General features: G+C 62.0%; 1 protein-coding gene across 3 annotated transcripts; it reads right to left on the bottom strand.

Annotated features, from left to right (window-relative positions):
* Window positions 1-17206: 17206 nt before the first annotated feature.
* LOC118151035 (uncharacterized) lies at window positions 17207-24717 on the bottom strand. Of its 3 annotated transcripts, XR_013524501.1 has the most exons (3): window positions 23832-24717; window positions 20191-22235; window positions 17207-20076 (listed from the first exon to the last, which is right to left on the bottom strand). XR_013524501.1 is itself a non-coding variant. In XM_078344217.1 (2 exons), exon 1 carries the CDS (start codon window positions 21845-21847, stop codon window positions 20864-20866), a length of 984 nt encoding a protein of 327 aa, XP_078200343.1. In that variant the 5' UTR covers window positions 21848-24717; the 3' UTR covers window positions 17207-20076; window positions 20191-20863. The 3 variants fall into 3 exon arrangements, 2 of the variants coding, with proteins under 2 accessions (XP_078200343.1, XP_078200344.1); XM_078344217.1 differs by having other exon boundaries at window positions 20191-24717; XM_078344218.1 differs by having other exon boundaries at window positions 17207-20012; window positions 20191-24717.
* Between the last annotated feature and the right edge of the window lie 1490 nt (window positions 24718-26207).

The following is a 26207-nucleotide window of genomic DNA, read 5'->3' as shown; positions in this document are numbered from 1 at the left end:
CTCTTCCCCTAAGGACCCAGGCACTGGATCCACGCCCAGCCCGAGCCAGTACGACCTTAATACAACCAGTTACACCTGCAAAGGCCCTGCTTCCTAACGAGCTCACGTTCTCAGGCACGCTGGGGTGAGGCCCCAACGCAGCTTTCTGGGGAGCCCAGTTCTCCCCACGGGGGTGGGAAATCCGCAGCCAAGGCCACGGACCCCAGCACGCAGCAGCACCTACCCGTGCCCACCCGGCAGCAGAACAGAAGGCACCCCCACTGCTGCACGTTGGCTGCCTGTGCCACGCGGGACCCCCTCACTGCGGTCTTGCAGGGACTCCAGCCTGGGAGCCGCGTGGCAGCCTGGAGGGCGGTCGGTGCGGTGGCTCACGCCTGTAGTCCCGGCACTTTGGGAGGCCGAGGCGGGTGGACCACCAGGTCAGGAGATCGAGACCATCCTGGCCAACATGGTGAAACCCCGTCTCTACTAAAAATACAAAAATTAGCCGGGCATGGTGGCTCGTGCCTGTAATCCCTGCTATTCCGGAGGCTGAGACAGGAGAATCGCTTGAATCCGGGAGGTGGAGGTTGCGGTGAGCCGAGATCGCGCCACTGCACTCCAGCCTGGGCAACAAGAGTGAGACTCCATCTAAAAGACAAAGCAAAAGAAAACAAAAAAAACCAAAAACCCAAATTCTTTAAATGACAGCTTTGTTGAGATGTAATTCGCACACCACACACCCCAGCCTCAGCCGCGCGCAGCTCGAGGGGTTTCTGCTGTTTTCACAGGGCTGTGCCAACGTCTTCACAGTCACTATAAGGACGTTTTTATCACCAAGAACAGAATCCCCCACCACCAGCAGTCCCTCCCCAGCCCCCAGCCCCCCAGCCCCACAGCCCGCCAGCCAGTGCTCGCCGCTCCGTCTCCCGACTTTCCTGTCCTGCACGTCTCCTGCGGACAGAACCGCAGTGTGCATCCTTTGGCGTCTGGCTTCTCTCACTGGGCGCGACGTCTCCAGGACTCCTCCGTGGGGCACGCGTAGTCTTTCCTGTTTATGGCTGCGGAGGCAGCGGGCCAGCTGTGCGTCCGTGGGCTCCACTTTGGGGGATTTGATCAACCTCGGATGGAAAATACATCTTTTAGTGGATGGCCGTGTCCGTACTGAACACGGACAGACGTTTTTGTGGTCACTGTTCCCCAAGCCACACAGCATGACAACTTTCTGCGCGTGCGCCTGGCGTCGGGGTCAGCGGAGACCGCAGATGATGTCAAGTGCCTGTCGCACATGTGAACACCCGAGTCTCCACGCCAGGGACCTCCGCATCCATGGACCCTGGTGTCCTGGGGGTCTGGAATGACCCCTCACAGATACTGACAGACGATGGATGCCACTGCCTGTCCTCTTGCATTCTGACAGTTCATGGAGACGCTGGCCAGCCAGGTTCTCTGGTCTCAGCGTCTCGGTGGAGCCGGGTCCTGTGAATGCCGGGCCAGAATGGGGCTCCGGCCCGAGCCTCAGCAGGCGACAGCTGACCCCGGCGGTACCTCCAGGAGACCACGTCACAGTGAGGAAGAGTCGACAACTCTGACTTCCAAGAGAAAGGAAAGGTGCAGCCTCCAGAGACGTTTTCTAACCGGCCACTCGTGTATATACTTTCTATGGTTTTTTTTTTGAGACAGCATCTTGCTCTGTCACCCAGGAGTGACAATGGCGCAATCTCAGCTCACGGCGACCTCCACCTACTGGGTTTAAGTGATTCTGGTGCCTCAGCCTCCCAAGTAGCTGGGATTACAGGAACCCGCCATCACGCCTGGCTAATTTTTGTATTTTCAGTAGGGATGGGGTTTCACCATGTTGCCCAGGCTGGTCTTGAACTCCTGACCTCAGGTGATCGGCCCGCCTCAGCCTCCCAAGGTGCTGGGTTTATGGGCATGAGCCACCGCACCTGGCTTTGTGTGTGGTTTTCTAAACAGAACGGGCTCTAAGGTTTAGGGGAGGGATGGGAGGAAACATTCCAGATCTTCTGGGGTGGGGTAAACACGGGCCCCATTAGCTGCCGTGGTATAGGACCTGGCGTGGGGAACTGCTGCATCCTTGGCCTGCCTCCTCTGCCCTCACCGTTCCCTCCCCAGGTGCCTTCTGTGCTGGACAGCAGCCATCTCCATGGTGACAAGATGGCTTCTCAAGGGTATCAGGCATCCAGGCCTGGGAGCCTCTGTCAGCTGAGCCCCACCACTGACAGGACAGTGTCACCTATTGGATGGTGCCTGCTCCCCTCCTGGGGCCCCGCCAGGGAGCAAAGAAGGGGCAGTGCTGGGAGTCAGGCCGGAGCCACATCTCCACCATCATCGGCTGACAGCCATGCACTACCTCCTCCAGGCCTGCGGCCAGACCCCCAGAACATCAGGGCCTTGAAGAACCAGGACCGGGAAACTGAGGCTTGAGGGTAGGGCATGGCCTGCCCTCAATCATGCCCCACCAAGCCTGAGCTGGTGTAACTCAGCCTACAGCTCCTGGCAGCCCCGCCACACCCAGCCCTCTGCCTGCACCTCTGTCCATGCCCTCTCTGCTTGCGCCTTCTCTGCTTGCACCCCACTGCCCACGCCTTCTGCCCATGCCCTCTGCCCACACCCTCTCTGCCCGAGCTCTCACTGCTTGCACCCCCTCTGCCCGCACCCTCTCTGCCCATGCCCTCTGCCCATGCCCTCTCTGCCCGTGCCCTCTGCCTGTGCCCTTTCTGCCCACACCCTCTCTGCCCGTGCTCTCTCTGCCAGAGCTTGGACCATGGCCCAAGACTCTGCAGGCAGCTTGCCCAGCAGCCCCGGCAGTGGTCTGAACCTAAGGCTCCATGCCTCCGTGAGAATCAGCAGCCTGTGCCCGGGTCAGAGGCCTCCACCCGCCACCATAGGACCAGTGCATCCTCACAGGGCACTCCTGAGCCATCTGTCAGACCCGGACTCCCTCAGACTGGGGCCCCCCCAGCCACACTTGTCGTTCCCCAGGAAGCAGGAACCAGAGCATCCTGGCCTCGAGCACCCCAGTCCTCAGCCGGTCCCAGCTCTGTCTGGCCACCCCCCATGGGGAGACGCAGCCCAGCTTCACAGGGGAGCCAGGCATGGCCCCAGGGATCCCGCCTGTGTGCCTGGGTGGGCCGGGTGTGCCTGTCACACTGGAAGCGGAAGGAAGGTCTTGCAGAGGGAGCTGGGCTGTGGCCAAGTGGATTCCAAGGGTGTTTTCCAGGCAAACCCAGAGGTGGGATCGGCTCCTTCACGCAGCCCCCAGGAGGGGCGGCCCCCGTCTGCCTCTCCGGTGGGAGACCCTGGCGGCCCCTCCTGCAAGTCCCACAGAACAGCGCTCAGGCCTCACCTGGGATCAGCCAGCCCTGGTCAGTGCCTCAGGAAAGAAAAACCAGGGACCCTGACACCTGGGCTCCGAGCCGCAGACCCCCCAGGTCTCCGACAATCATGGGTCCCACCTTCCCGGGGGAGAGAGAGGAACGGGCACGGTGGGGGGGGGGGTTCCCAGGAGCAGCCAGGGCTGCGCTTGGGCGTGGGAGGGGAGGGGCCGCAGGGGTGCTTACGCTTGACGAGCCAGATCCCCGGGGCCCCTCAGGGAGGACGGGGACCCAGGGCGAACAAGCTGCTGATGGGGCCCAGGACCACGCTGGGGACCCGGCGAAGGGGGCGAAGCCACTGTGAGTCCACTGCCAGGACTCGAGCCTGGAATGGCTGGGCCACCGGCCAGTGGGGGATGGCTCAAAGGCAGGTGGACCCCAGGGTCCTCCCGTTCCCCGTCCTCGGCTCTCGGCTGCTGCAGAGAGGCTCCTGGTCCTCCGTCTGTGTCCAAGCACTGCCGTGAGCCCGAGGCAGGCCAGGCTGCACCCCTGCTGCGCCCGCCGCAGCCACACGCGTCATTCCCGCCAGGAAACCCCCGCTTCCCTCCTTTGCCGGGGAATTTGCTCAGAAGCAGAAGTTTGCTCAGAGACCTCGAAACCCCCAGGGAGGGTCACGGCGGGGTGAGGGCTGCGGGCCTTCGCTCCCACATTCCCACTGGGCCGTGGAACCGACGACGCCTGGGAAGGAAATTCCGGGAACTCCCAGCTCCCAGGCTCAGAGGCGAGAGGGGCGTCTCCCCAGCACAGCAGGTTTTCTTCCTGGGCGTGGGGGACACCAGGCCCCCAGGGGCAAGGCCAGAGGAGGCGGGAGCAGGTGTAGCCCCTGCCAGCCCTGTGACCTGGGTAAGTCCCTTCCCCCACCGAAGCTGGAATCCTTCCTCCACCAGGGTCCCCTCTCCACTCCTCGGAGGCCGCGTCTGCAGGGCCAGCCTCTGAACCGCGCCTGCCTGCTGGGAGTGGAGCACGGCTTTGCTAATCTATCAGCCCCTAGTGTGGGCTGGGACAGGGCTGCCCCCTGCCCCTGCCCAGCTGGGCCGTGTCCGGCTCCAAACAGCCGAGGAACAATGGACTATAAGAAGCCCCTTCCAGGGCGACCCCTCCTCAGGCCAGAGCCAGGGCCAGAGGTCAAACTCATTAGCTCAGAAAGTGTCTGCGGCCTGGCTCCTGTCCCCAGGACATCAGCAGGCCTCAGTGCCCGCTGGCTTTGTGGGGTGGCCGGCAGTGGCGGAAGGGAGGTGAGAAGTCTGGTCCCCCCGCCCCCGAGGCTCCCCCCTGCCATGTGTGGGGTGAGCCTCCCCACCCCCACCCTCCCTCCACCCACATGCTAGGAAAGGCCCCGCCCACCCTGGGACTGGTGCCCTCAGGCCCCTGAGCCTGCCTGGTCCCCTGGGAGCAACTCACCCCCAGGAAGACACAGGTTCACACCCCTGCCGGAGCACTGGACATGGAGGAGCTGCCAGTGAGCTGCAGGTGCCCCAGAGAAATGTCCTTGTGCCCAGCAGCCCCCCAGGGTCTGTTATTCTGGGGCCCAAGAACGGGGCCTGCAGGTAGAGAGGGACTGTGGGGGATGCATTTTTCTGGGAGGGGTCTGCTGGCCCCTGGGACGTCTGGAACCGCAGCCCCAGAGGCGGCTGTGAGGGACCTTCCACAGGCAGCTCCGCCTCCCCCCCCACCCCCGTCCCCTCGGCTGTGCCCTGTGGAACCCGGAAGGGGTGGTTTGTAAGGCGTGGAGTCAGGATCATTGCGGACCCTCGGTCCTCACATATGTGGTCAACAGGCGAACCCACAGGGGCATCACCTCTGCTACCTGAGCACCTGATGGGGAGCTCTCAGCCCTGTCCCGGCCAAACTCCGCACCTCCACACACCAGCAAAGCAGCCACATGCATCCCGGCGGCCCAGCAGAAAGTCACAGCTTCCAGACGGCCAAGGGGCCCTGAAAGAGAAAGTCAATGGAGCTGGGCCCAGTGCGTTTAGGGACCACCAAGACCAGCTACAGAGTGGGGTCCCCGTGTGCGAGGCTTGCAGGGCCCCCGCCCTCTGCTGCCTTCCCTCGGGGCCCCATGGGCTTGCCATTTCCTAGCACGTGGCCGGGAAGGGGCCCGTGGGCTGGGGTGACCGGACGGTGAGGGGTCAGGATGCTGCCTGTGGGGGTGGCCTTCCGGCTGGACCCAGCCAAGACGCCAGCACAGGGCCAGGGCCGGGGCTGCTGCCGGCCAGACGCCCGCTCTGCGAGGGGCTCCTCGCCCCGGGGCTTCATCTGCCCTCCCCAGAGCCTTCCCGCTCGCTGATTTGTGGCCAACTTAATCCCGCACTAATTGGATTTCTGCGCCGGTGGTGAAAGGGCTCCGTGCGTGCCAGCCTGCAGGCCGGCCCAGCCCACGGCTTGTTTTGCACAGAATTTTAATTGATTCCAAATTAATCTTTGGAATCGGGTGAGCTCAGCGCAGATAAGCCAGCTGCAGGGAGGGCAGGGTGCCGCGTTCCCGTCTTCCCCGCCAGCGAGGCCGCCACTCCTGTGGGGTGGCACGGGGAGGCCGCCTTCGGACATGACGAGATCGGCCAGCAATGTCCAGCGCGCTTCCCGCTCCACGGCTCCCAGAGCCCTGCCGGGCGCCCGGCTCTCGGGGCGTTTTCCTTCTGTTTGCTCTTGGCTCGGCCTGCCTCTTAATCCTATTTTCGCCAGTTTCTATCCAATTTAAGGCAGCTCCTGTGAGTCAAAATTAATTACCCCCCTGTGCTTCCAGCCGTGTGGTCTCGAGGCTCACCGATCCTGGAGCCTGGGGCTGGGCTCAAACAGGAGGAAGGGAACACACCCCCAATGTGGGAGGCCTGAGGGCCCCACCCCCAAACCAGACAGAATGGGGTGAAGTCCCCACCAGGCATTTTCAAGGACCAGCCTCCTCCATCAGGAAGTCTTCCCTGACTGCCTCAATCTTCCTGAGCTCCCCGATACCTACCGCTGGGTATGCTCTCCCCAGCACACCTGAGCCTGCACACACCCATACGCACACATACGCCTGCATCCCAGCCGGCTCACCAAGGGCCTGGGCTCCCTGCAAAATGGGTTCAGTCACATAAAAATGAATAAAGGGCCAGGTGCAGTGGCTCAAGCCTGTAATCCCAGCACTTTGGGAGGCCGAGGCGGGTGGATCACGAGGTCAAGAGATCGAGACCATCCTGGTCAATATGGTGAAACCGTGTCTCTACTAAAAATACAAAAAATTAGCTGGGCATGGTGGCGTGTGCCTGTAATCCCAGCTACTCGGGAGGCTGAGGCAGGAGAATTGCCTGAACCCAGGAGGCGGAGGTTGCGGTGAGCCGAGATGGCGCCATTGCACTCCAGCCTGAGTAACAAGAGCGAAACTCCGTCTCAAAAACAAACAAACAAACAAAAAAACACTGGTGCTTATCTCAGGCTGGGGAGATGTGGGGGAGGAGGGAGGATTCGGAAATGATGGCCGAGGGCCATGAGATCTCTTTGGGGAGGTGATAAAATGTTCTGAAATTGATCAGGCTTAGTCCACACTGCAAGCCCGCATCGAACAGCTCGGGTACCCCGTCAACGCATATACCTGCTACAGAACCACAAAACCAGAAATTAAATAACACTGCCGGTCATTACAGTGACACGATTCCAGGACATTTAGTGGGTGTGCTAACTGTTGAGCTGTCCAGTTTTAAATGGTGAATCTTATGTGAATTATGTCTAAGAAAAAAATTGTGAAAAAATTAATAAAGAGCAAACAAGAAAAAAAAAAAAAAAACGGCAAAGAAACTATAAAGTTCAGAGAGTTCCCAGAAGGAGGCAACCAAGGTCAGGGTGGTCACGCTCTGCACAGAGCTTCCCAGTGGGCAAAGCAAAGATGGAAACACACACAGTATGGTGTGCTGTGGGACGCCATTGGCTCCACTGAGCATGCCCAGGTGGTTGTCAGGTGTCAACCTGGCTAATCCAGGCAGGAGGAGGTCCAGGCAGGAGGAGGGCTATGTAGATAGGGAAACTGAGGCAGGCTCAAGGTCACCAGTTGACATGCTGCAGAAGACAGACCAGCCCCTCGGTGGTTGGGATTGGAGCCTTTGCTCCCAGCCCTGTGAGGCCTCCCCACCCCACCAACTGCCTGCTTCAGGGACTTACTCCCTGGGAGGCACATGTCATCCCCCCCACAGGATGTCATCCCCTGCAGGGTGGCCACATGCCCCTTCTTTCCAACCCAAGGCCCTCTGCTGCCCATTCTTTTTTTTTTTTTTGAGACAGTCTTGCTCTGTTGCCCAGGCCGGAGTACAGTGCAGTGGCTCCATCTCGGCTCACCGCAACCTCCACCTCCCGGGTTCAAGATTCTCCTGCCTCAGCCTCCCGAGTAACTGGGATCACAGGCGCCGGCCACCACACCTGGCTAATTTTTGTATTGTAGAGACAGGATTTCACCATGTTGGCCAGGCTGGTCTCGAACTCCTGACCCCAAGTGATCCAGCCGCCTCAGCCTCACAGAGTGCTAGGATTACATGTGTGAGCCCCCGCGCCCGGCCTGCAGCCTGCTGTTAACTACAGGGGGATGGCCCTGTGGGGGACACTGTCAGACCAGGCCTGCAGAGCGTGGGAAGGGCATTCAGGGGTCATCACAGCAGGAGGCTGGCCAGAGAGGCCCTTTCTGGCAACCACCACGACTGAAGTCCGAGACGTGTTTCAAGTCACAAGGATTCTACAAACGGGAGGGCCAGGAACGGGTCTGGGAGCTTGGGGGGACCGTGGTCTCCCACAAAGCCTGTGAGAGGCAGCAGCACACAGCCTGCGGGGCTGAGCACTCATCTGTCTCCGAGGCCTGGCTGCAGGTGAAGGTCTGTGCCTGGCCGGACAGCAGCAGCAGGAGGAGTGGGCTTGCAGGGTCCACAGGTCCCAGGGCCGGCCCCACACGGAGGCCCCTCGCACCCACGGCTCAACGCGGAAGGGCCCGGGGTCCTCGGCCAAGCGCCCTGCTCCCAGGTGGCCGTGCCTGACTCCCGCCAGTGCAGCCCGCACCGTCCGCCTCCTGTCCGCTCTTCTGGAACTGTCTGCAGAGGACTCTACGCAATCCTCAAACGCCGGCATCTCCCGGGGCCTGCAGGGATGTGCTCCCAGCGGGTCAGCTGGCTCAGCCTGGACAAGGGCTGTGTGTCTGTGTCTGTGTCTGTGTCTGTGTGTGTTTCTGTGTGTGTGTCTCTGTGTGACTGTGTATCTTTGTGTGTTTGTGTCTATGTGTGTGTCTGTCTCTGTGTGTGCCTGTATCTGTGTGTCTCTCTATGTGTCTCTCTGTGTGTGTGTCTGTGTCTGTGTGTGTGTATCTGTGTGTGTCCGTGTGTATTTGTGTGTGTGTTGTGTGTCTGTGTCTCTGTGTGTGTCTGTGTCTGTGCGTGTCTGGTGTCTCTGTGTGTGTATCTGTATGTGTCTATGTGTCTGTGTGTATTTGTGTGTCTGTAATTGTGTGGGTGTTGTGTCTGTGTGTGCGTCTGTGTCTGTGTGTATGTGTCTATGTGTCTGTGTTTGTGTCTGTGTGTGTGTCTGTATCTGTGTGTGTCTGTGTGTATTTGTGTGTCTGTAATTGTGTGTGTGTTGTGTCTGTGTGCGTCTGTGTCTGTCTGTCTCTGTGTCTGTGTGTATCTGTGTGTATGTGTCCATGTGTCTGTGTTTGTGTCTGTGTGTGTGTCTGTATCTGTGCGTGTCTGTATTTGTGTGTTTGTGTGTCTGTGTGTGGTGTGTGTCTGTGTCTCTGTGTGTGTGTGTCTGGGGGTGGGGGCTGTCTCAGGGGTCCTGGGGCTCTAGGGATCTAGGGAGACAGGGGGCTGGGTGTGTTCTCCTGTCCTGCCGCAGGCCTGAGGGCTGCAGTCCTTGCTGAATGTGGTATGAGCTGCTGGCCTGCCCTCTGCTCTGAGCAGACGTGGGGGTGGGTGGCATCTGGCCACGGAGGGTGGGCCGGGCCTAACACACACAGCCCAGAACTGGGTCCCAGGGCAGCCTCCCAGGAGGAGCCGCCTCCAGCCCTGGCTATGTCACCTCCGGCGTCGGGACGGCCAGGGCACATTCTCTCCAGACCTGGCCGTCCTTGGCAGCAACCCCGGAGAAGCCGCCCTCATCCTCACCCGGTAGCACCTGCCTGGGGACCCCTGTGCCCCATTTGCTTTTAGCCTGCCCAGGACAGGGGGATGTCTCTGGGCTGGGAGATCCGGCCTGCCCCACACAGGCCCCGCTCAGGGCTGGGAGGGAGACGTGGCTCTGTTCTCCTTTTGGTGACCAGGGAAGCCGGCCTCAGGCACTGAGTCCTCTGGCAGGCAGGCTGGACAAACAGAGGGTCAGGTGGAGCCATGGAGGCCACACCCCCACTGCAGGAGCCCCCTCAACCAGTGTGAGAGAACGAGTCCAGCCCACTCCACAGACAGGAAGACCGAGGCTCACAGGGGCCCGGGACTGCCTCAGAAGCACCCCCTCAGAGCCCCAGCCCCACAGGGACGGCTCACCTGCTCAGCTCCCAGGACAGCCCAGGAGGGGCAGAGGGGACCTGGAAAGCCACCCCGGCGCTGGCTCCCCAACATCTCCTCCGTGGAGACTGCAACAAGAACTGTCAGGGCAGGAGGGGGCTGCAGGCGCTGGGGCCATAAATCAGGGCTCCTGGCAGCCCCCGGGCTTAGAGGAATCCCAGGCCCCTCCTCGTTTCCTCTCAACCAGACGGGCCTGCAGCTCAGCTCCCTCCGGTTAGCGGATCCAGAGCGGATCATGGAGAGGTCCCCCAAACCAGCCCTCTCTCCCCTCTCCTCTCAGAGCCATCCCAGCGACAGGGAGGACACCGAGGCCAGGAAGGGGGGCCCATCCAGAATCCCCCAGCTCCCAGGCACAGAGTTGGACACACACCCAGGGCCACCCCCCCAGCGGTGCAGCTACTCTGAGCCCAGAGCCTCCACAGCACCGCCGGCCTGTCCCGGCATCACCCCAGGCCCCCAAGTCTCCTGGCAGCCTCCACAGCACCGCCGGCCTGTCCCAGCATCACCCCAGGCCCCCCAGGCCCCCTGGCAGCCTCCATAGCACCGTGGCCTTCTGAGCACCTGTCAGATGCCAGCGGAGGAGGTGCTCCCAGCCTGGCCACTGCAGCCCCTCGCCAGCCACCAGCCCAGGCAGGGAGCTCCTGTGAAGAAGTGGGTGCCTGTCCTGGGTGGGTCCTGCCCCATCCAGTGCGCAGCCAACTTCTCCTCCATACCCCCAGCGCAGGTGCTCAGGACCCGCCAGAGGGGCCACTGAGGTGGGCAGGACACAGGGCCATGGGCCACCCACAGGAAGATCGCAGCCCCGCTAGTGATGGGCACCTGTGTACAGGCAGAGAGGGCAGCACACGGACCAGCAGGACAGGCCTGCAACAGGACGCAGAGAGGCTGCACAGGGGGCACACGCATGTGTCCAGTGTGTGCAGGTGTGTTCTGTGTGTGCACGTGTGTGTCCTGTGTGTGCACCTGTGTCCTGTGTACAAATGTGTACACGGGTGTGCTTGTGTGTGCACGCATGTGTCGAGTGTGCACACGTGTGTGGATGTGCATGGGTGTCCTGTGTGTGTGTGCATGTGTGCATGGGTAGGCATGTGTCCTATGTGTGTACACATGTCTTATGTTTTTACATGTGTGCATGGGTGTGCATGGGTCCTATGTGCACACGTTTCCTGTGTGCAAATGTGTGCATGGATGTGTCTTGTGTGTGCACGCATGTCCTGAGTGGGCCCATGCATGCATGGGTGTGACCTGTGTGTGCACGGGTGTGTCGTGTGTGCACGTGTCCTGGGTGTGCACATGTGTCCTGTGTTCATGCATGTATACGTGTGTGCACATGTGTGCATGGGTGTCCTGTGTTTGCACACATGTGTCCTGGGTGTGCACCTGTGTCCTGTATGTTCATGTGTGTGCATGGGTGTGTCCTGGGTGTGTGCGTGCCTGTGCATGTGTGCACGTGTGCAGTGTCCTGTCTGCACATGTGTCCTGAGTGTGCACATGCGTCATATGTGTTCATATGTGTGCACACATGTTCATGGTGACCTGTGTTTGCACATGTGTGTCCTGTGTGCATACATGTGCACAGTGTGCATCCGACTGGGGGCACCTGTGGGTTTCATCCCCTGCCTCGGCCTGCCCTGGGTACACACGCGCCCAAAGCCTCTGCTCACCTGAGGCCCAGCAGCCCTATTGGGTGTCATCCTCTTACTCCCAGGCCAGCCCCCGCCTCTGCAGCCTCCCACCAGGGTCTCAGCCCGTGGGAGGTTCCAGCCCGACAAGTTTCAGGAGCCACACGTGGCCTGGACGGGGCTCAGGGCTGGACCCCTGGCCTCACCCTATCAGGTGCCCCCGCCTGCTCTTTGACACGGGGAGGGCACGCAGGTGGGGGCACAGCACGGCGAGTGCCCAGGATTCCAGGTGGCGGGGAAGGATGCAGGGGCAGAACGCTGACCCCCATCAGCAGCCACCAGGACGGCGTCCTCAGCCCAGGTCCCAGGCCCACACTGCACAGCACTCCAGCCGCCTGCCCAGCCCACATGGGTCCCAGACTTGCTGCTGGGTTCTGGAATCATCTTGGGAAAGGCAGGCAGAGGCTGGCGGAGAGTGGGGTGATTCCTGCCTTCCTGGGAATGGGGACAGCCTCATGGGAGACCCGGAGATGGATTTTCCCCAATTTACCCGTCTCCCCAGTCCCTCCCAGCAAGGCTTCCGGGGTGTGGGCTGCTCTGGGACTCCCCAGCCCCAGCTTCTCCTTGCCCTCCTACAGGGTCCCCTGAGAGTTACTAAACAGAGGGGCAAGGCGTGGCCCCCAGTGCCCCGAAAGGGAGCACGCCCTGCAGCCCCGACGCGGCATCAGGTGCTGGGATGAGAAGCCGCTGCTGGAGGCTTGGTGGCTCCCCCAGTGCGCACTCCAAGGGACCACCCGTGTCTCACGCCCGCCATCGGGAGTCTCCTTTCAAAGTAGACTCGAAGCTGATGGTGACTTGGAAGAATATCAAGTGGGTAGCAGCACAGTGGCCTGACGTCCTACAGGCAGCCTGAGAGCTGGCTGGAGGTCAGTCAGGCCCAAAGGTCCCTGTCCCTCCCGCCCCGAGCTCTGTGCTGCCTGCTGGGTGGGGCAGCAAGGAAGAGGCGCCCTTGTTGCCCTGGGTCCTGGTGCATGCGCCAAGGAAAGGGGCAGAGACAGAGAGGGGCCCTTTATGGTCCGACCCCACGGGAGGAGAAGATGGCCTCCTGGACACCCAGGCAGGTCACGCACGACGTCTGCTTCCTTGGCTCTGCGGCCTCCCACCCGCCCACCAGACACTTCCCGATCACCCCGCCTCCTGCCCCCCACACCCGCTTCTCTCTCTGCCCTGGGAGAGTTGGGGCAGCCCCAGCCTTTGTGGGACCGGTGGGGGCCGCCTGGTGGTGATGGCACAGCTAAGGGTCGCCAGGGCCGGCCGCTGCAGGAAAGGGACGCTGGCTGAATACCACCGACCGCACGGCTGAAAACAGCCAAGTCCTCTCCTGCAGCCTGGAGACCGGGCCCAAAATCCAGGCATGGGCAGAGCTGCGTTCTCTCCTCCTCCAGAAGCTCCAGGGGAGGGTTCTTCCGACATCTTCCAGCTTCTGGCTGCTCTGGGCCCCTGGGTGCTCTGCCCCCAGGTGGGGCTGCTCCTGCCTGCTGCACCCAGCCCAGCACCCACAGCTCTGACCTGCCCGTGGCCAGCGCTCCAGGGACCGCCCTGGAACCCAGCCTAGGGCACACTCTGCCAGCGTCTGTCTCCCCACAGGCCTGGAGACCAGCAAAGCAAAAAGCCTGTGGAAGACGCACGGGCCTGAAGCTGCCTCCCCTCTGCCGCCCGCGCCCCACTGTCCCGCCTCCCCCACCCTGCCAGGCTTCTCTGGACCGGGGTCTCGTTTTGCCACAGACAGGGAAGCTGCAACAGTGCAGGGAAGCCGGGACAGGGCTGTGGCCACAGGGACGCAGAGCGGGGGGTCCCCGAGTGGGAAGTCTCAGCCCCGGCCATTTGGTTGGCGCCACCCTTGCCCTCGTGGCTGCACGCCGCAAGCCCTCCCGCCCCGGGCTGTCACTGGGTTCCCTGCTGCAGCCACACATTTCCACACAGTCTTCCCCTTGAGAACAAGCAGGACTTGGCAATATGGGGTCACCACCCTGTGGCCACCTGGGCCTCCACTGTCATGGGGCACGTCCCCCAGGACCCTCTGAGCCCACCGCTGCCCGTGCCCGCCTCACAATCATAGACAGTCGCTGGACGTGGGCCCCTCCCCCAGCCGCAGGGAGGACGTGCTCACAGGGGGCCGGAAAGGGGCCCCGTCTCTCCTCGAGAAGCGTGGAGGCCTCCGGGCTTCCCTGCACTGTGCCTGGGCAGCTGTGCGGTGGGAAGCAGACGCCAGACTCCCCACCCGCACAGCCGCACCCCCCTTCCTGTCGCTTTGCCCCCACTGCCCTCCCCACACTCCCCGCTGGCCCGGCCCCTCCATCCGCAGTGGACACAGTCGCCTATGGGCATTGGGTCCTCACTCTCAGCTGAGAGGCACGGAGGCGGCCCGGGACCCTGCAGAGGCCCGCCCATAGCACCGCATGGGCCCCACCAGGCCCAGAGGCCCCACACCCCCTCTTCTGGCTTCATCGCCGGCTGGGCTGCAAGAGCTCCCACGGCCCCTCCTGGTGTCCTGGCTCCCCCAGACCTGCCTCCCATTCCCCTCACACACTGAGGTTCAGGCTCTGGGCGCCCCATGCTCCTTCCTGGGGGCTCCACGCACCCCGTCATACCCCAGATCCCCCATGCCCGCCTCCCTTGGGAACAACCTGATGCTCTGTTCTCTCCCCCAGAGCCCAGGGCCACCTGGGATTGACAGATGAGCGCAGAGGGAGCTCTCGGGCTCCTCCCCACCCCAGTTCCTGGCGCCCAGGGCAGCTCCTGGGCCTAGCAGCCCTGCCCCGCTGCTGTCTCCCTCACTGATGTCAGCCCCACACTGACACTTCACCCTCCTCTCAGCAACCTGCTTCCCACCAGCATCCTCTGAGCCTGCCCCGGCCGCCTCCCCCCCATGCCCACAGACCCTGGCGTGCAGGCCCCCCCCCGCCCCCTCCTTCGGGCCTGGGTCTCTGCATCATCCCCCAGCACACTCCTCCCTCCTTCCCTCTCTCCCTTCCCTCTCTCATTTATCTATTTACAGTGCTTCTCCTGCCTCGGCCTCTCGAGTAGCTGGGGTCACAGGCATCCTCCACCACGCCTGGCTCATTTTTGTATTTTTAGTAGAGACGGGGTTTCACTATGTTGGTCAGGCTGGTCCTAACCTCAGGTGATCCACCTGCCTCGGCCTCCCAAAGTGCTGGGATGACAGGTGTGAGCCTCTCCGCCCAGCCCCTTCCTTTATTTAAATCAGCCCAAAGCCACCTCTCAAAGCCAGATTCTGGCTTCCATCTGGCCTGGTTCGTGGAACGTCAACCCTCACCCCCAAGACCTCCGCGGTCTCCTCAGCAGACACCCGCCGGAGGCAGCAGCCCTGCCACTTCTTTCCGGCTCCCTGGGTGACCCCAAAAGCCAGAGCACTCCTTCCTCCAGTGTCTGGCTGGGGGTTTCTGCCTGCCCAGGCCCCTGGGCCCCCATGACCGGCTGTGCACTCAGGTGTGGATGAATCTGGGGGCACCCCCATCTCTCTTGGCCTCAACTTCCTGAACTAGAGCTGGGACCGTGGTGGGTTTCACGGTGTCCCCTAAGGCTCACGTCTGAAAAGCCTCAGGACGGGCCTTTCTTTAGAAACAGGGTCATGAAGCCATAACTGGTTCAAGGCTGGGCTCACTGTCTTAGTCCAAGCGCCCTTCTGAGGACAGGTTCACAGAGGGAACCGGGGACACAGGCGGAGCTCTGCGGCCCCCAGCCAGTGAGCACCGGCAGCGGCAGGTACCGGCGGGGCCAGGAGGACCCTGCCTGGGGCTCTCCAAAGGAGTCTCTAGACTTTGGCGCTCTGGCCTCCAGAGCTGTGAGGGGCACATTCTGTTGTCCTAAGCCCCCTAATCTGTGGTGCTTCGTACGGCAGCTCCAGACAGAGACACAGGTGCCCGCATCGCGGCCACCGCCCCATGGGACCTCGCTGGAGACTCTGCAAGGCCGACCCTCCCACAGGCTCCAGGCCCCTGCCCACCTGTGCCCCTGTCTGTGAAGCGTGAGGTTGGAAGACGACGTCATTTCCAAAACTTGGCCTTGGTGGGCACGACTTTGGCCCCCATCCCTCACCCTGCAAGGTCCTGGGGCCTAGGCCATCGTGATCCCCCCTGAGGGACCTCCTGGGTGCTCCAAGGACGTCCTGGCTTTCCAGTGCCCACCCCAGAAGCCTGGGCCCCTGGACTCGGTGACACGGAGAGGGGAGTGAGGGGCTGGAGCCCCACCAGGGACAGAGACAGAGCCAGGAGCTGTGGGGTCGGCCACGGGGGTTCAGACAGCAGGGAAGGACGCTGCCTGCTGGGAGCCACAGCACTCGGCACCAAGCTGGCCAGGTTCCCCTTGAGGGCATGGCAGAGCCGGGCAGGAGTGGGACCAGGATGTGGGGTGGTGATGGGGAGGGATGGGGCACAATTGGTTCTGGCTCCTGGGCCTGAGGGTGTGATCCTGGGCCGGGTCTCAGGTACCTGAGCCTGGCAGGGCTGCTGTGGCTCCAGCCACGTCCGTCCTGCGGGGCGTCCACAGCCTCCACCCTGTGCTGGATGCCCCGGAGAGCTATTTCAGGCGCCTGGTGGAGACACGACCCATCTGGCCAGACCAAGGCCCAGCCACCACCCATGGCTCCCCCTGTGTGCCCCGGTGACTCACATCCATCAGAGCAGAGAGTCCCCCACGGCGACCCCTTTTTTGGTGTTCACCAAACACTGCCCATGTCTGGTGTTCGGGGTGGGGAGACCAGAGCTCCCACCTGGGAAATGCCTCCCCCAGCCTCCCTTGGCTGAGCCCCCAGCCCAAAATACATACTTTTGCAGATCTGCTCTCAAGAGGCACGAGGACCCCTGAGGTGTCCTGAGGCCTGGGGGGAATGACTAGGCGAGTCTGCCACAGGGCCTGTCCTTCAGGCCCCCAGGACCAAGGGCTGTCACCACCTGGAAGAGGGATTGGACTTGCAGGCCACCCTAACTGAGGGCTTCCCCCGCTCCTTGCCCCCCATATCCTGCTCTGGGAGGTCTCCATGTTGTCCCGTCCCACGGTCACAGAGCCTCGGGGAACCCGACGCCCCATCTGGAATGTGGAGCAAGCTTGGGGTTGGTTCCCGTGGAGAGGGCGGACGAGGTGGCCAGCTCCCCTGCAAGGCTCCAGGTCTCCATCTGGGAGGTGGCTGCAGAGAGCACGGGGGCCGTCCACCGGCTGACAGGACTGGTCCCAAGACCCATCCAAGGCCCAGCGTCCCTTCGGTCCTGAGAGGCCACCTCAGCTGCCCGGAGATGGAGCCCTCCCTGGAGCTGGGGGCTGGGGGATGAGTGGTGAACACAGGGGAGGGTTCAGCCCTCATCACTCTAATTCCACCCCATGTGTCCAGTCTCTGGAGCTCCACCCAAAGCTCTCTAAAGCCCCATCTGCCCCAGGATGCCCGTGGACCAACACCCTCACCCCAGTCCTGACAGGGATGGAGGCGGGGGGCCAGCTTGCGGTGGACGGCGGAGCACGGCGCAGACCCCCAGCACCCCCGGCCCCCTCCCACACCGTTTCCGAAAAGCAAAACCAGCACACGGTCAAGAAAAATGGAAACTCCCTTTTACCCCCTGATTTGCTGGCAGCTGGAAAGTAACTTTTACAAATGTCTTTTTGTCAAGGACTTGGTTTGGGTGAGCTTTTATTTATTTTATTTTTTTTAATTTTATTTATTTTTGAGACAGAGTCTCGCTCTGTCTCCAGGCTGGAGGGCAATGGCGCGATCTCGGCTCACCGCAACCTCCGCCTCCCGGGTTCAAGCGATTCTCCTGCCTCAGCCTCCCAAGCAGCTGGGACTACAGGCGCGCACCACCACACCGGGCTGATTTTTTGTATTTTTAGTAGAGACGGGGCTTCGCCCTGCTAGCCAGGCTGGTCCCTTTGTCCACAGAAAATTCTGCCAGCAGGAGCCTCTGCCCACAGAGTCCTGGAGGGAGGTGTTTCTGCATGAACCCCACAGCAGGGCCTTGCTCTGAAGCGAAAATGAAGGCAGGAAACCCTGAGGATGGATTTGTGTCACCCGTCACCTGGAGGCATAAGTGCAGTGCTGCCTGGACGCACTCCCGTGTGTTTTTAAAACGCTCCGCTCGGCCACCAGGGAGGCTGGAAGGAAACCTGCCAAGCAGGAGCGGCGGGGTGGCAGGGTGGCTCCCCGCTCTCGGGACAGAGACTGCAGAGTCCTCCTGCGCCCACAATGCTCATCCCTTCACTCACTTCTTCACACCCACCTCCCTCGCCGGCCGTGCGGGCATGGCTGGACGGGACCACAGACGCTGCTGCCCAGACCGGTCGCCTTCACACCTGCCCCGACACGGCGAGGGGCTCTGTCGCCCTGGACCCTCGGGGGCACCCTCGTAGGAAGAAGGAATCAGAGACGCTTTGCCACACTCCAAGCTGCCCACCCAGCACAGGACGCCTGCACGGGGAAGGAGCTCTCCGTCTTAAGAGGTAAACAAGAAGAACTGACGAGTCCCTGGGTTCAGGATGCTGTGGAGAGAGCTGCCTGGGCCAGGTGAACCGGGGCCTCTCCAGGAACACCCCCGTCTCTTCCCCCTGTGTCCCCTCCTCCATGTCTACCCCCCATCCCTTCTTCCCCCATCTCTCTCTCTTTTTCTTTCTTGAGATAGGGTCTCACCCTGTCACCCACGCTGTAGTGCGGTGGTGTGATCTCGGCTCACTGCAGCCTCCACCTCCTGGGCTCCAGAGATCCTCCTACCTCAGCCTCCTGAGTAGCTGGGACCACAGAGACACACCACCACACCCAGCTAATTTTTGTATTTTTTGTAGAGATGGGGTCTTGTCACGTTGCCCAGGCTGGGTCTTGAACTCTCGAGATCAAGTAACTGGGACTACAGGCCTGAGCCACGGCTCCCCGCCCCCATCTCTTCTCGCTCCCCCATCTCCTCCCCATCCTTGGCCTCTGCCCGTCTCTGTGATCCCCAGCTCCAGGGGCCTCTCTGGGCAGCCCTGTGGGGCGCCCCACACCCTCCCTCCACCATGGGCGGGCTGGTGCCGCCTTCCCCGAATCAATATCGACCCAGGCCCAGGAGCGGGGTGGGGCCGGGCCGGCTTGCTGGTGGCTCCTGTGCCCACCGTGCCGAGACGTGGGTGAAGCTGGGAAACCAGTCGGGCCTCCTTGTGGGGCATGTTCACCCCGGGAAAAATAACAGGTTTGGGTTTTGTTTTCTTTTTCCTAACCACAGAGCACCCGTTGATGGTTCTGAAGGGGCAGGAACCCTCAGGACCGAGCGCTGTCAGGAAATGGAGCTCCCGAGGGCCTCGCCGCATGAGCAGAGCCGGCGCGAGCCAGGGCGGAATGTTCCAGCGGCACCTCCGTCAGTACCACCCACTGCCCCTGTGCTTCATGCCCAGGGGGTCCACACAGGCCAGCAGGGGGTCTCAGGCCAGGACAGTGGGCAACCTCAGGGGAAGAGCCTGCTAGACTCCTGAGGGGCCCCTGGGCTGGTCCCTCTGTGACTGCTAAAGCCCCTGCCTCCTCGTCCAAGGACAGCAGCCTGTGGGGTCACAGTCCCCTACGAACACTGCGGGACCAAGCTTAGCCCAGGGCAGATTCCGCCTCTGAGGGGCTCTGGCTCATGAGGCCTGGCACCCCTGCAGAGGACAGAGAGAGAGGCCACATGCAGAGGACTCTCCAGGGCGTCCCCCTGTGCCACGTCCAGGCGCTGCCATCGGAGGGACACAGGGCATGGGGGACTCTGGGCTTTTCCCAGGAAAGCAACCAGCAGCCACCCAGCCCTTCCCAGGGCCACAGTGGGTCACGTGCAGGCCACTTTCCACAAAGCCTGGATGCTCTGCCTGGTGTGGGGCTGTGGGCTGCATGCTACGTGCGGGCGTGGGTGTGGACGACGGCCACGTGGGGCCTGTGGCGGCAGGTGGGGCCCGGCCCTGTGAATGCGGGGTCTCTGGGTCCTGCACACTTGCCCATTTACAGCTCAGTCCCCGGACAGGGCCACTCCACGGGGATCCCAGGATGTCCCCAGCACACAGCCCGTGCTGGAGGCTGGGGACCTCTCCTGGGGCCACTATAGCTTCCTGTGCCCCCAGATCCCCCCATTGCACCATGCTGGCTGCAGGGAAGGCCCGAGGTCCCTCCACCCAAACCTTGGCCCAGCCCTGGCTCCGGGATCTCACCCAACGGGCCCACCCTGCCACAGGACTTTCGTTTTTCCAAACTTAGAGCTGCCCCTGGCCAGGGAGGGCTGAGCCTGCGTTCACTGCTTGGCAGAGGAAACGTCTGCACTTCAGGCCTGCCCCGTGCCCTGGATGAACACTGCCCCAGGACACGGCCCTGGCAGCGGAGGCCACTGGGGCCTTGAGGCTTCTGGGGAAAGGTCAGGCTTGCCTTTAAGCGACGCGGTGCCAGCGGCCCAGCCAAGTCAGCCCGAGTGTGCGTCATCTCAGCTGCTGTGAATCTTTCCATTCTGTATTGAGGTGCGAGCCACCAAGCATAGAATCAGCTGCTCCCAGCACGTGGTGCCGTGATTTCTGGTGGAGCGCACGATCTCCAGGCCATGCCCACCCCCCACCCCCGTCCATCTCGTTCCAGGGCAATTTCATCCCGAAGGGAACCCCTCGCCCCTCGGCCGTCCCTGCACCTACCTTCCGCGCCTGCGGACCTCCCTTTCCCAGGTATTTCTGCAGATGGAATGGCAGGTGGCCTCTCATGCCTGGCTGCTTCTGCTCAGCCTGTGTCGGGTCCGCCCCTGCACTGGTGGTGCTGGGGCCTACCCCTTTCCTGGCTCACGTTCCGCTGTGTGGATGAGCCACGTCCGTGTGTCCCTTCATCTAGGGACTGACATCAGGGCTGCTTCCAGTGGGGGCTGCTGTCACTACCCACGCTCTGGACAGCATGTGTCCAGGTTCTTTTGGGTCTTCATGTGGGAGTGGGGTTGCACAGATGTGGTGTTGCACAGGTGTGGGATTGTACAGGTGTGGGGTTGTACAGGTGTACAGGTGTGGGGTTGTACAGTTGCAGGGTTGTACAGGTGTGGGTTGTACAGGTGCACAGGTGTGGGGCTGTACAGATATGGGGTTGTACAGGTGTGGGGCTGTACAGATATGGGGTTGTACAGGTGTGGGGTTGTACAGGTGTGGGGTTGCACAGGTGTGGGGTTGTACAGGGGTACAGGTGTGAGGTTGCACAGGTTTGGGGTTGTACAGATATGGGGTTGTACAGATATGGGGTTGTACAGGTGTGGGGTTGTACAGGTGTACGATTGCACAGGTGTGGGGTTGTACAGGTGTACAGGTGTGGGGCTGTACAGATATGGGGTTATACAGGTGTGGGTTGTACAGGTGCACAGGTGTGAGGTACAGGTGCACAGGTGTGAGGTTGTACAGGTGTGGGGTTGTACAGGTGTGGGATTGCACAGGTGTACAGGTGTGAGGTTGCACAGGTGTGGGGTTGTACAGGTGTGGGGTTGTACAGGTGTGGGATTGCACAGGTGTGGGGTTGTACAGGTGTGGGGTTGCACAGGTGTACAGGTGTGAGGTTGCACAGGTGTGGGGTTGTACAGGTGTACAGGTGTGAGGTTGCACAGGTGTGGGGTTGTACAGGTGTGGGATTGCACAGGTGTGGGGTTGTACAGGTGTGGGGTTGCACAGGTGTACAGGTGTGAGGTTGCACAGGTGTGGGGTTGTACAGGTGTACAGGTGTGAGGTTGCACAGGTGTGGGGTTGTACAGGTGTACAGGTGTGAGGTTGCACAGGTGTGGGGTTGCACAGGTGTGGGGTTGCACAGGTGTGGGGTTGTACAGGTGCACAGGTGTGAGGTTGCACAGGTGTTGGGGTGTACAGGGGTACAGGTGTGAGGTTGTACAGGTGTACAGGTGTGGGGTTGTACAGGTGTGGGGTTGTACAGGTGCACAGATGTGAGGTTGCACAGGTGTGGGGTGGTACAGGTGTGGGGTTGTACAGGTGTGGGGTTGTACAGGGGTACAGGTGTGAGGTTGCACAGGTGTACAGGTGTGGGGTTGTACAGGTGTGGGGTTGTACAGGGGTACAGGTATGAGGTTGCACAGGTGTACAGTGTGGGGTTGTACAGGTGTGGGGTTGTACAGGTGTGGGGTTGTACAGGGGTACAGGTGTGAGGTTGCACAGGTGTACAGGTGTGGGGTTGTACAGGTGTGGGGTTGTACAGGGGTACAGGTGTGGGGTTGTACAGGTGTGAGGTTGCACAAGCATGGGGTTGTTCAGGTGTGGGGTTGCACCAGGTGCACAGGTGTGGGGTTGTACAGGTGTGAGGTTGCATAAGCATGGGGTTGTTCAGGTGTGGGGTTGCACCAGGTGCACAGGTGTAGGGGTGCAGGCTCCCACAGTCTTGCTTGATTTACCTGTGTGAGTCCTCAGGTCACCACCAGGAATCCAGCCTCTCTTCCCTCCAAGGATTCAGTGAAGCCTCAGGGAGCCCAGAACGGGGGCAGGGCACGTGCTGGGGGCTGGGCCTCCCTCCCATCACATCTCCAGCTCCAGGTGACTGTGAACTATGCCCAGATGACAGGGCCCCCAGGGCAAGGGACTCTCCACCACATGGCTCACTGGCGAGGACTCCTGGAGGCGCCAGCATCTGCCAGGACAGCAGGGCAGCAGCCCAGGCAGCACTCCACGACCCCACCCCTGGGGTGCTCTGGAAAGGCCCACGGTGCCTGGGAGGAAAAAATGTTCTTGAAGAACTAAACGAGTGATTCAGAAGCTCAGGTGTCAGAGCTGGGCCCCCCCATGGGTCAGGGGCAGCTGTCAGCCCTTCCGTGGACACCCAGAGTCTGCTGGAGGAGACAGTGGTGCAGGGCAGGCACTGAGAACCTGAGCTTCACACCCCGAAAGACGTCTCCACAGCTGACCCTGGGAACCAGTGACTGGCCTGGTTGGGAAGTGGGGTCTTTGCACATTGATCAAAAGATCTTGAAGTGAGATGATCCTGGGTTATCTGGGTGGGGCCTAAATCCAGCGACGGGTGTCCTCACAGGAGCAGAGGAAGAGACAGACATGCAGAAGAGATGGCCGTGAGAAGCCGGGGCGGAGGGTGGAGAGATGAGGCCACAGGCCAGGGTACGCCTGGAGCCACCAGGGGCTGGAAGAAGCGGGAAGGGTCCCCCAGGGTACGCCTGGAGCCACCAGGGGCTGGAAGAGGCGGGAAGGGTCCCCCAGGGTACGCCTGGAGCCACCAGGGGCTGGAAGAGGCGGGAAGGGTCCCCCAGGGTACGCCTGGAGCCACCAGGGGCTGGAAGAGGCGGGAAGGGTCCCCCAGGGTACGCCTGGAGCCACCAGGGGCTGGAAGAGGCGGGAAGGGTCCCCTGGAGCCTTTGCCAGGAGCGCAGCCCTACCCAAGCCTAGATCTCAGACCTGTGGCCTCCAGAGCCGTGGGAGGACAGGTTTGCTTTCTAAACCACCTGGCTCGTGGCACTTTACTTGGGCAGCCGCATGGCACTGCCACAGCTCTGCAGCCAGGCTCTCCGCTCCAGGGCTCTGAAGCCACCAACCCCATAGTTAACGCCGAGCTGAGGAGGCCTCTCCAAGCCACCTGGGCCCCAGGCCTGGGGGCCCTCAGCACTCCAGCCAGGTCCTCATAGCTGCTATGCCCCGGGGGCACTGAGGCAGGGCCCCACCCCACTGAATTGGAGGGGCAGCACCCCCAGACCTGCAAAGCCAGGGAGGGGGTCTGGCCTGGGGAGCTGAACAGGGACACGTACCGCCCACACGTCCACCTGGGACTCTCCTGGCTTCGGCCCTGAACGTCCCTCAGCCTTGGGGACCCCCGGGCCTGACCCTGACAGGCTGATCCTTGAGTGGACACTCCCAGATACAAGGACACTGCCAGATACAAGGCTTCACCTGTATCTGGCCCCTCACACCAGCATTTTTTCCCGGAGGTGACCCCGGGCAGCTGCGGATTCGGATTTCACAGACTTTAAACAGCCACAGGGGCCAGGGGCCCGGGGGCTTTTCCAGGCACCCCCCGAATGGAGGCATCAGCAGCCCCCCTCCCCATTCACGGAGACCACATGATCGTCCTTCCTGCCGGGCCAGGAGCAGCCCCCGCCATCCGGCAAGCTGGGACATGTGTCCAGGTGAGAGCCCACACCTGTGAAACCCACCTGCTGTGCCCAGCTCTGGTCTTCGGGAGAGGAGCAGCCAGATGGGCTGAGAGAGGAGCTCAGGACCCACAGCCCTGCACAGAGCCGGGCACGCATCCCCGCAGCCCTGCCCCCCGGGCTCTGCTTCCCTTCCAGCCCCCAACCCACCTTCCGCTGACTCCTGCTGGCGTTCCGGGAAAATCGAATCCCCTGGGGAGAAACAGCGTCCACCCAGACGAGCTTTCCCAGTCCAGGCTAAAACACTAGACGTTCCGGCAGAGAAAATACGGTTCTGATTTTCCAAAACAGGCTGAGATCCCCTGAATTTAACCCACATGGCCTGAGACGCAAGGTTCCCACCCAGACCCAGGTCACCACCCAGCCGAGGCCACAGAGCGTGCGCTGTGCACGTGGCCTCACCGGGGCCTGAGGGCTCCTGGCTGGAGGTCAGGGAGTGGGGTCCCCGTCCCTGTCCCATGGCTGAGAGCACTTCTTCCTCCGGCTGCGGCTGGAGAACCAGCTGTTTGAGCCACTTGTCAAGGTCACTAAGAAACTTGGGCGGGAGAAGGAATTCACCCCAAACTTGGGAACCTCCCTGGGGTCGGAGAGACTGTTCTCAGTGACCTCCAGCCCGGACGGGACACAGCCCTCACAGGGGGCGGCCAGCACAGCCTCGGCTTTCCAGCGTCCTGCCCACCTCAGTCTTGGCTGAGGTTAAATGAAGTTCCAGCCTCGTGCATCTTGATTTCAGGCCCCAAGCAGCTGTCCCGAAGCGTAGGCACCCCCCACGGGGCCAAGGCCCCTCCACCCTCCCAGGCCAGCCTCTCAGAAGCCCCAGGGAGCCCACAGTGCCCAGACCTGTCTGCTGGCTGGGCTGCCTGGAAGAGCCCCTCTGCTCTTGGGGATCCCTGGAGGTCCACGGAGGCCTACCCCACATCAGCCTCAGATCGATGGCTCTAGCAGCTCCAGGGGACCCCATCCTGAGCTCAGCCCAGGGCCCAGGACATGACCAGCATGTCTCCCCCCTGGACTGTGGCCCAAAGCCCAGCTTTCATTCACCCCTCTGTTGCTTGCAGCTGCTCAGCTGGTCAAGGTGGTTGGTGAGCAGCTTCACATACCTGGTGTGAGGCACCAGGGTCTTCATGACCTCATGGGGGAACAGCCTTGGCCTGGGGAAACTGAGACCCACACAGCCCCACCCCTCACAGTGATTACCGACAGCAACCGCAGCCTCGAAGGAGATCCTCAGAGAATTTGGTCTGGGCCAGTTCAGGAGGGCTTCCAGGAGGAGGCAGCATGTGAGCCCAGAGTGAGAGGTAGGGACAGGAGAAGCAGGTTCAGGGTCAAGGACACTGCAGCGCCCAGGATAGTGGACACCACGCTCCCTCCTACCAGGAAGAGAAATGTCCGCTTCAGGCAGTAACTCCTAGAAAGATCTGGGCGGACCCCAGCCCCTCCCTCCGCGCACTAGAGGCAAACGCTTGATCCCACTCGAGTCCCATCCGGCCCCTCAGGAGCTGGCGAATGCCTGCATCGGCTTGCTCCAGGGAACCAGCTGGCTTCCTCCTACCCCCGCCCCCTTTCTTTCTGAAATCTGGATGCCGTTTGCTGCGCGGCAGCCCCCTAAGTTCCGGCCAGGTGGTTCACCTGAGCTCCTGTGCCCTTTCTCCCTGCCTGCCTGGGCCTCGGCCTTCCTGCCGTTCTCCTTAGAGAGAAGAACCTCTGTGGGCCTTGGAGAAGCTCCACGCCCAGTGCCCCCAGCCATCTGCACAAATGGGCTGGGCAGGGGCCCCCATGCTGCCTCTTGCTGGGTTCCTCCGGCCGGCACCTACCCCCTACCCAGGAGGCAGCCCCAAATCTAGGTCATGGCTTCCGACTGCTCCCGCCCTGTGGCGCCTGGTCTGCCCCTGACCCCTGCCTACTCCAGAGCTCCCTGCGCTTCCTGTGGGCACCAAGGGCACCTGTGCCTTCCCCTTGCCCCCCCATGGCTCCTGCAAGGCTGGCATCACTGCAGGTGAGGACTTGCCAGAGTCAACTTTCAACCCTGATCTCATGGAGTCTAAGCCCTGTCCGGGGGGTGCTTGACACCCTGGCACCCGGCAGCTTTCATGCCACCCAAGGGCCTGCCCAGCTGGCGCTGGGTGCCACCTGCCTGGTTCCAGCCATAGACTCCTCTCCTGCTGCCTGTCCCGCTGCCCTCTGACACCCCACGCAGGGGGCCCAGGGCACCCATTTCCCAGACCCAGTAACGGTGTCTCGGCCAGAGCTAGCCAGCAGGGACCACCAGGAGCTGCCCCACCCCGGCTCCCTCCACCCGTCCAGCATGAAGCAGAGCTCCCTCCCCCACAGCGTTTTCGCTGCTCAGGCTGGGGGATCAGGGTGCGTTTTGCAGACTTGAGCGTCACAGATTTAACATAAAGGAGGATTTGGGTGGGAACTCTCTGAGGGCTTCCTGCAAACCGGCCCCCGCGCAGGCTGTTTGGTAACCAAGGGCAGCACCGCAGCCAGGCAGGAGCAGTCAGGCGCCCACACGCCGGATCTGCC

Source organism: Callithrix jacchus, chromosome 12, assembly GCF_049354715.1.
Source record: "Callithrix jacchus isolate 240 chromosome 12, calJac240_pri, whole genome shotgun sequence".
Lineage (NCBI taxonomy): Eukaryota > Metazoa > Chordata > Mammalia > Primates > Cebidae > Callithrix > Callithrix jacchus.
The sequence above is the reverse complement of the archived record's forward strand: the minus strand, read 5'-3'. Positions and strand labels throughout refer to the sequence as shown.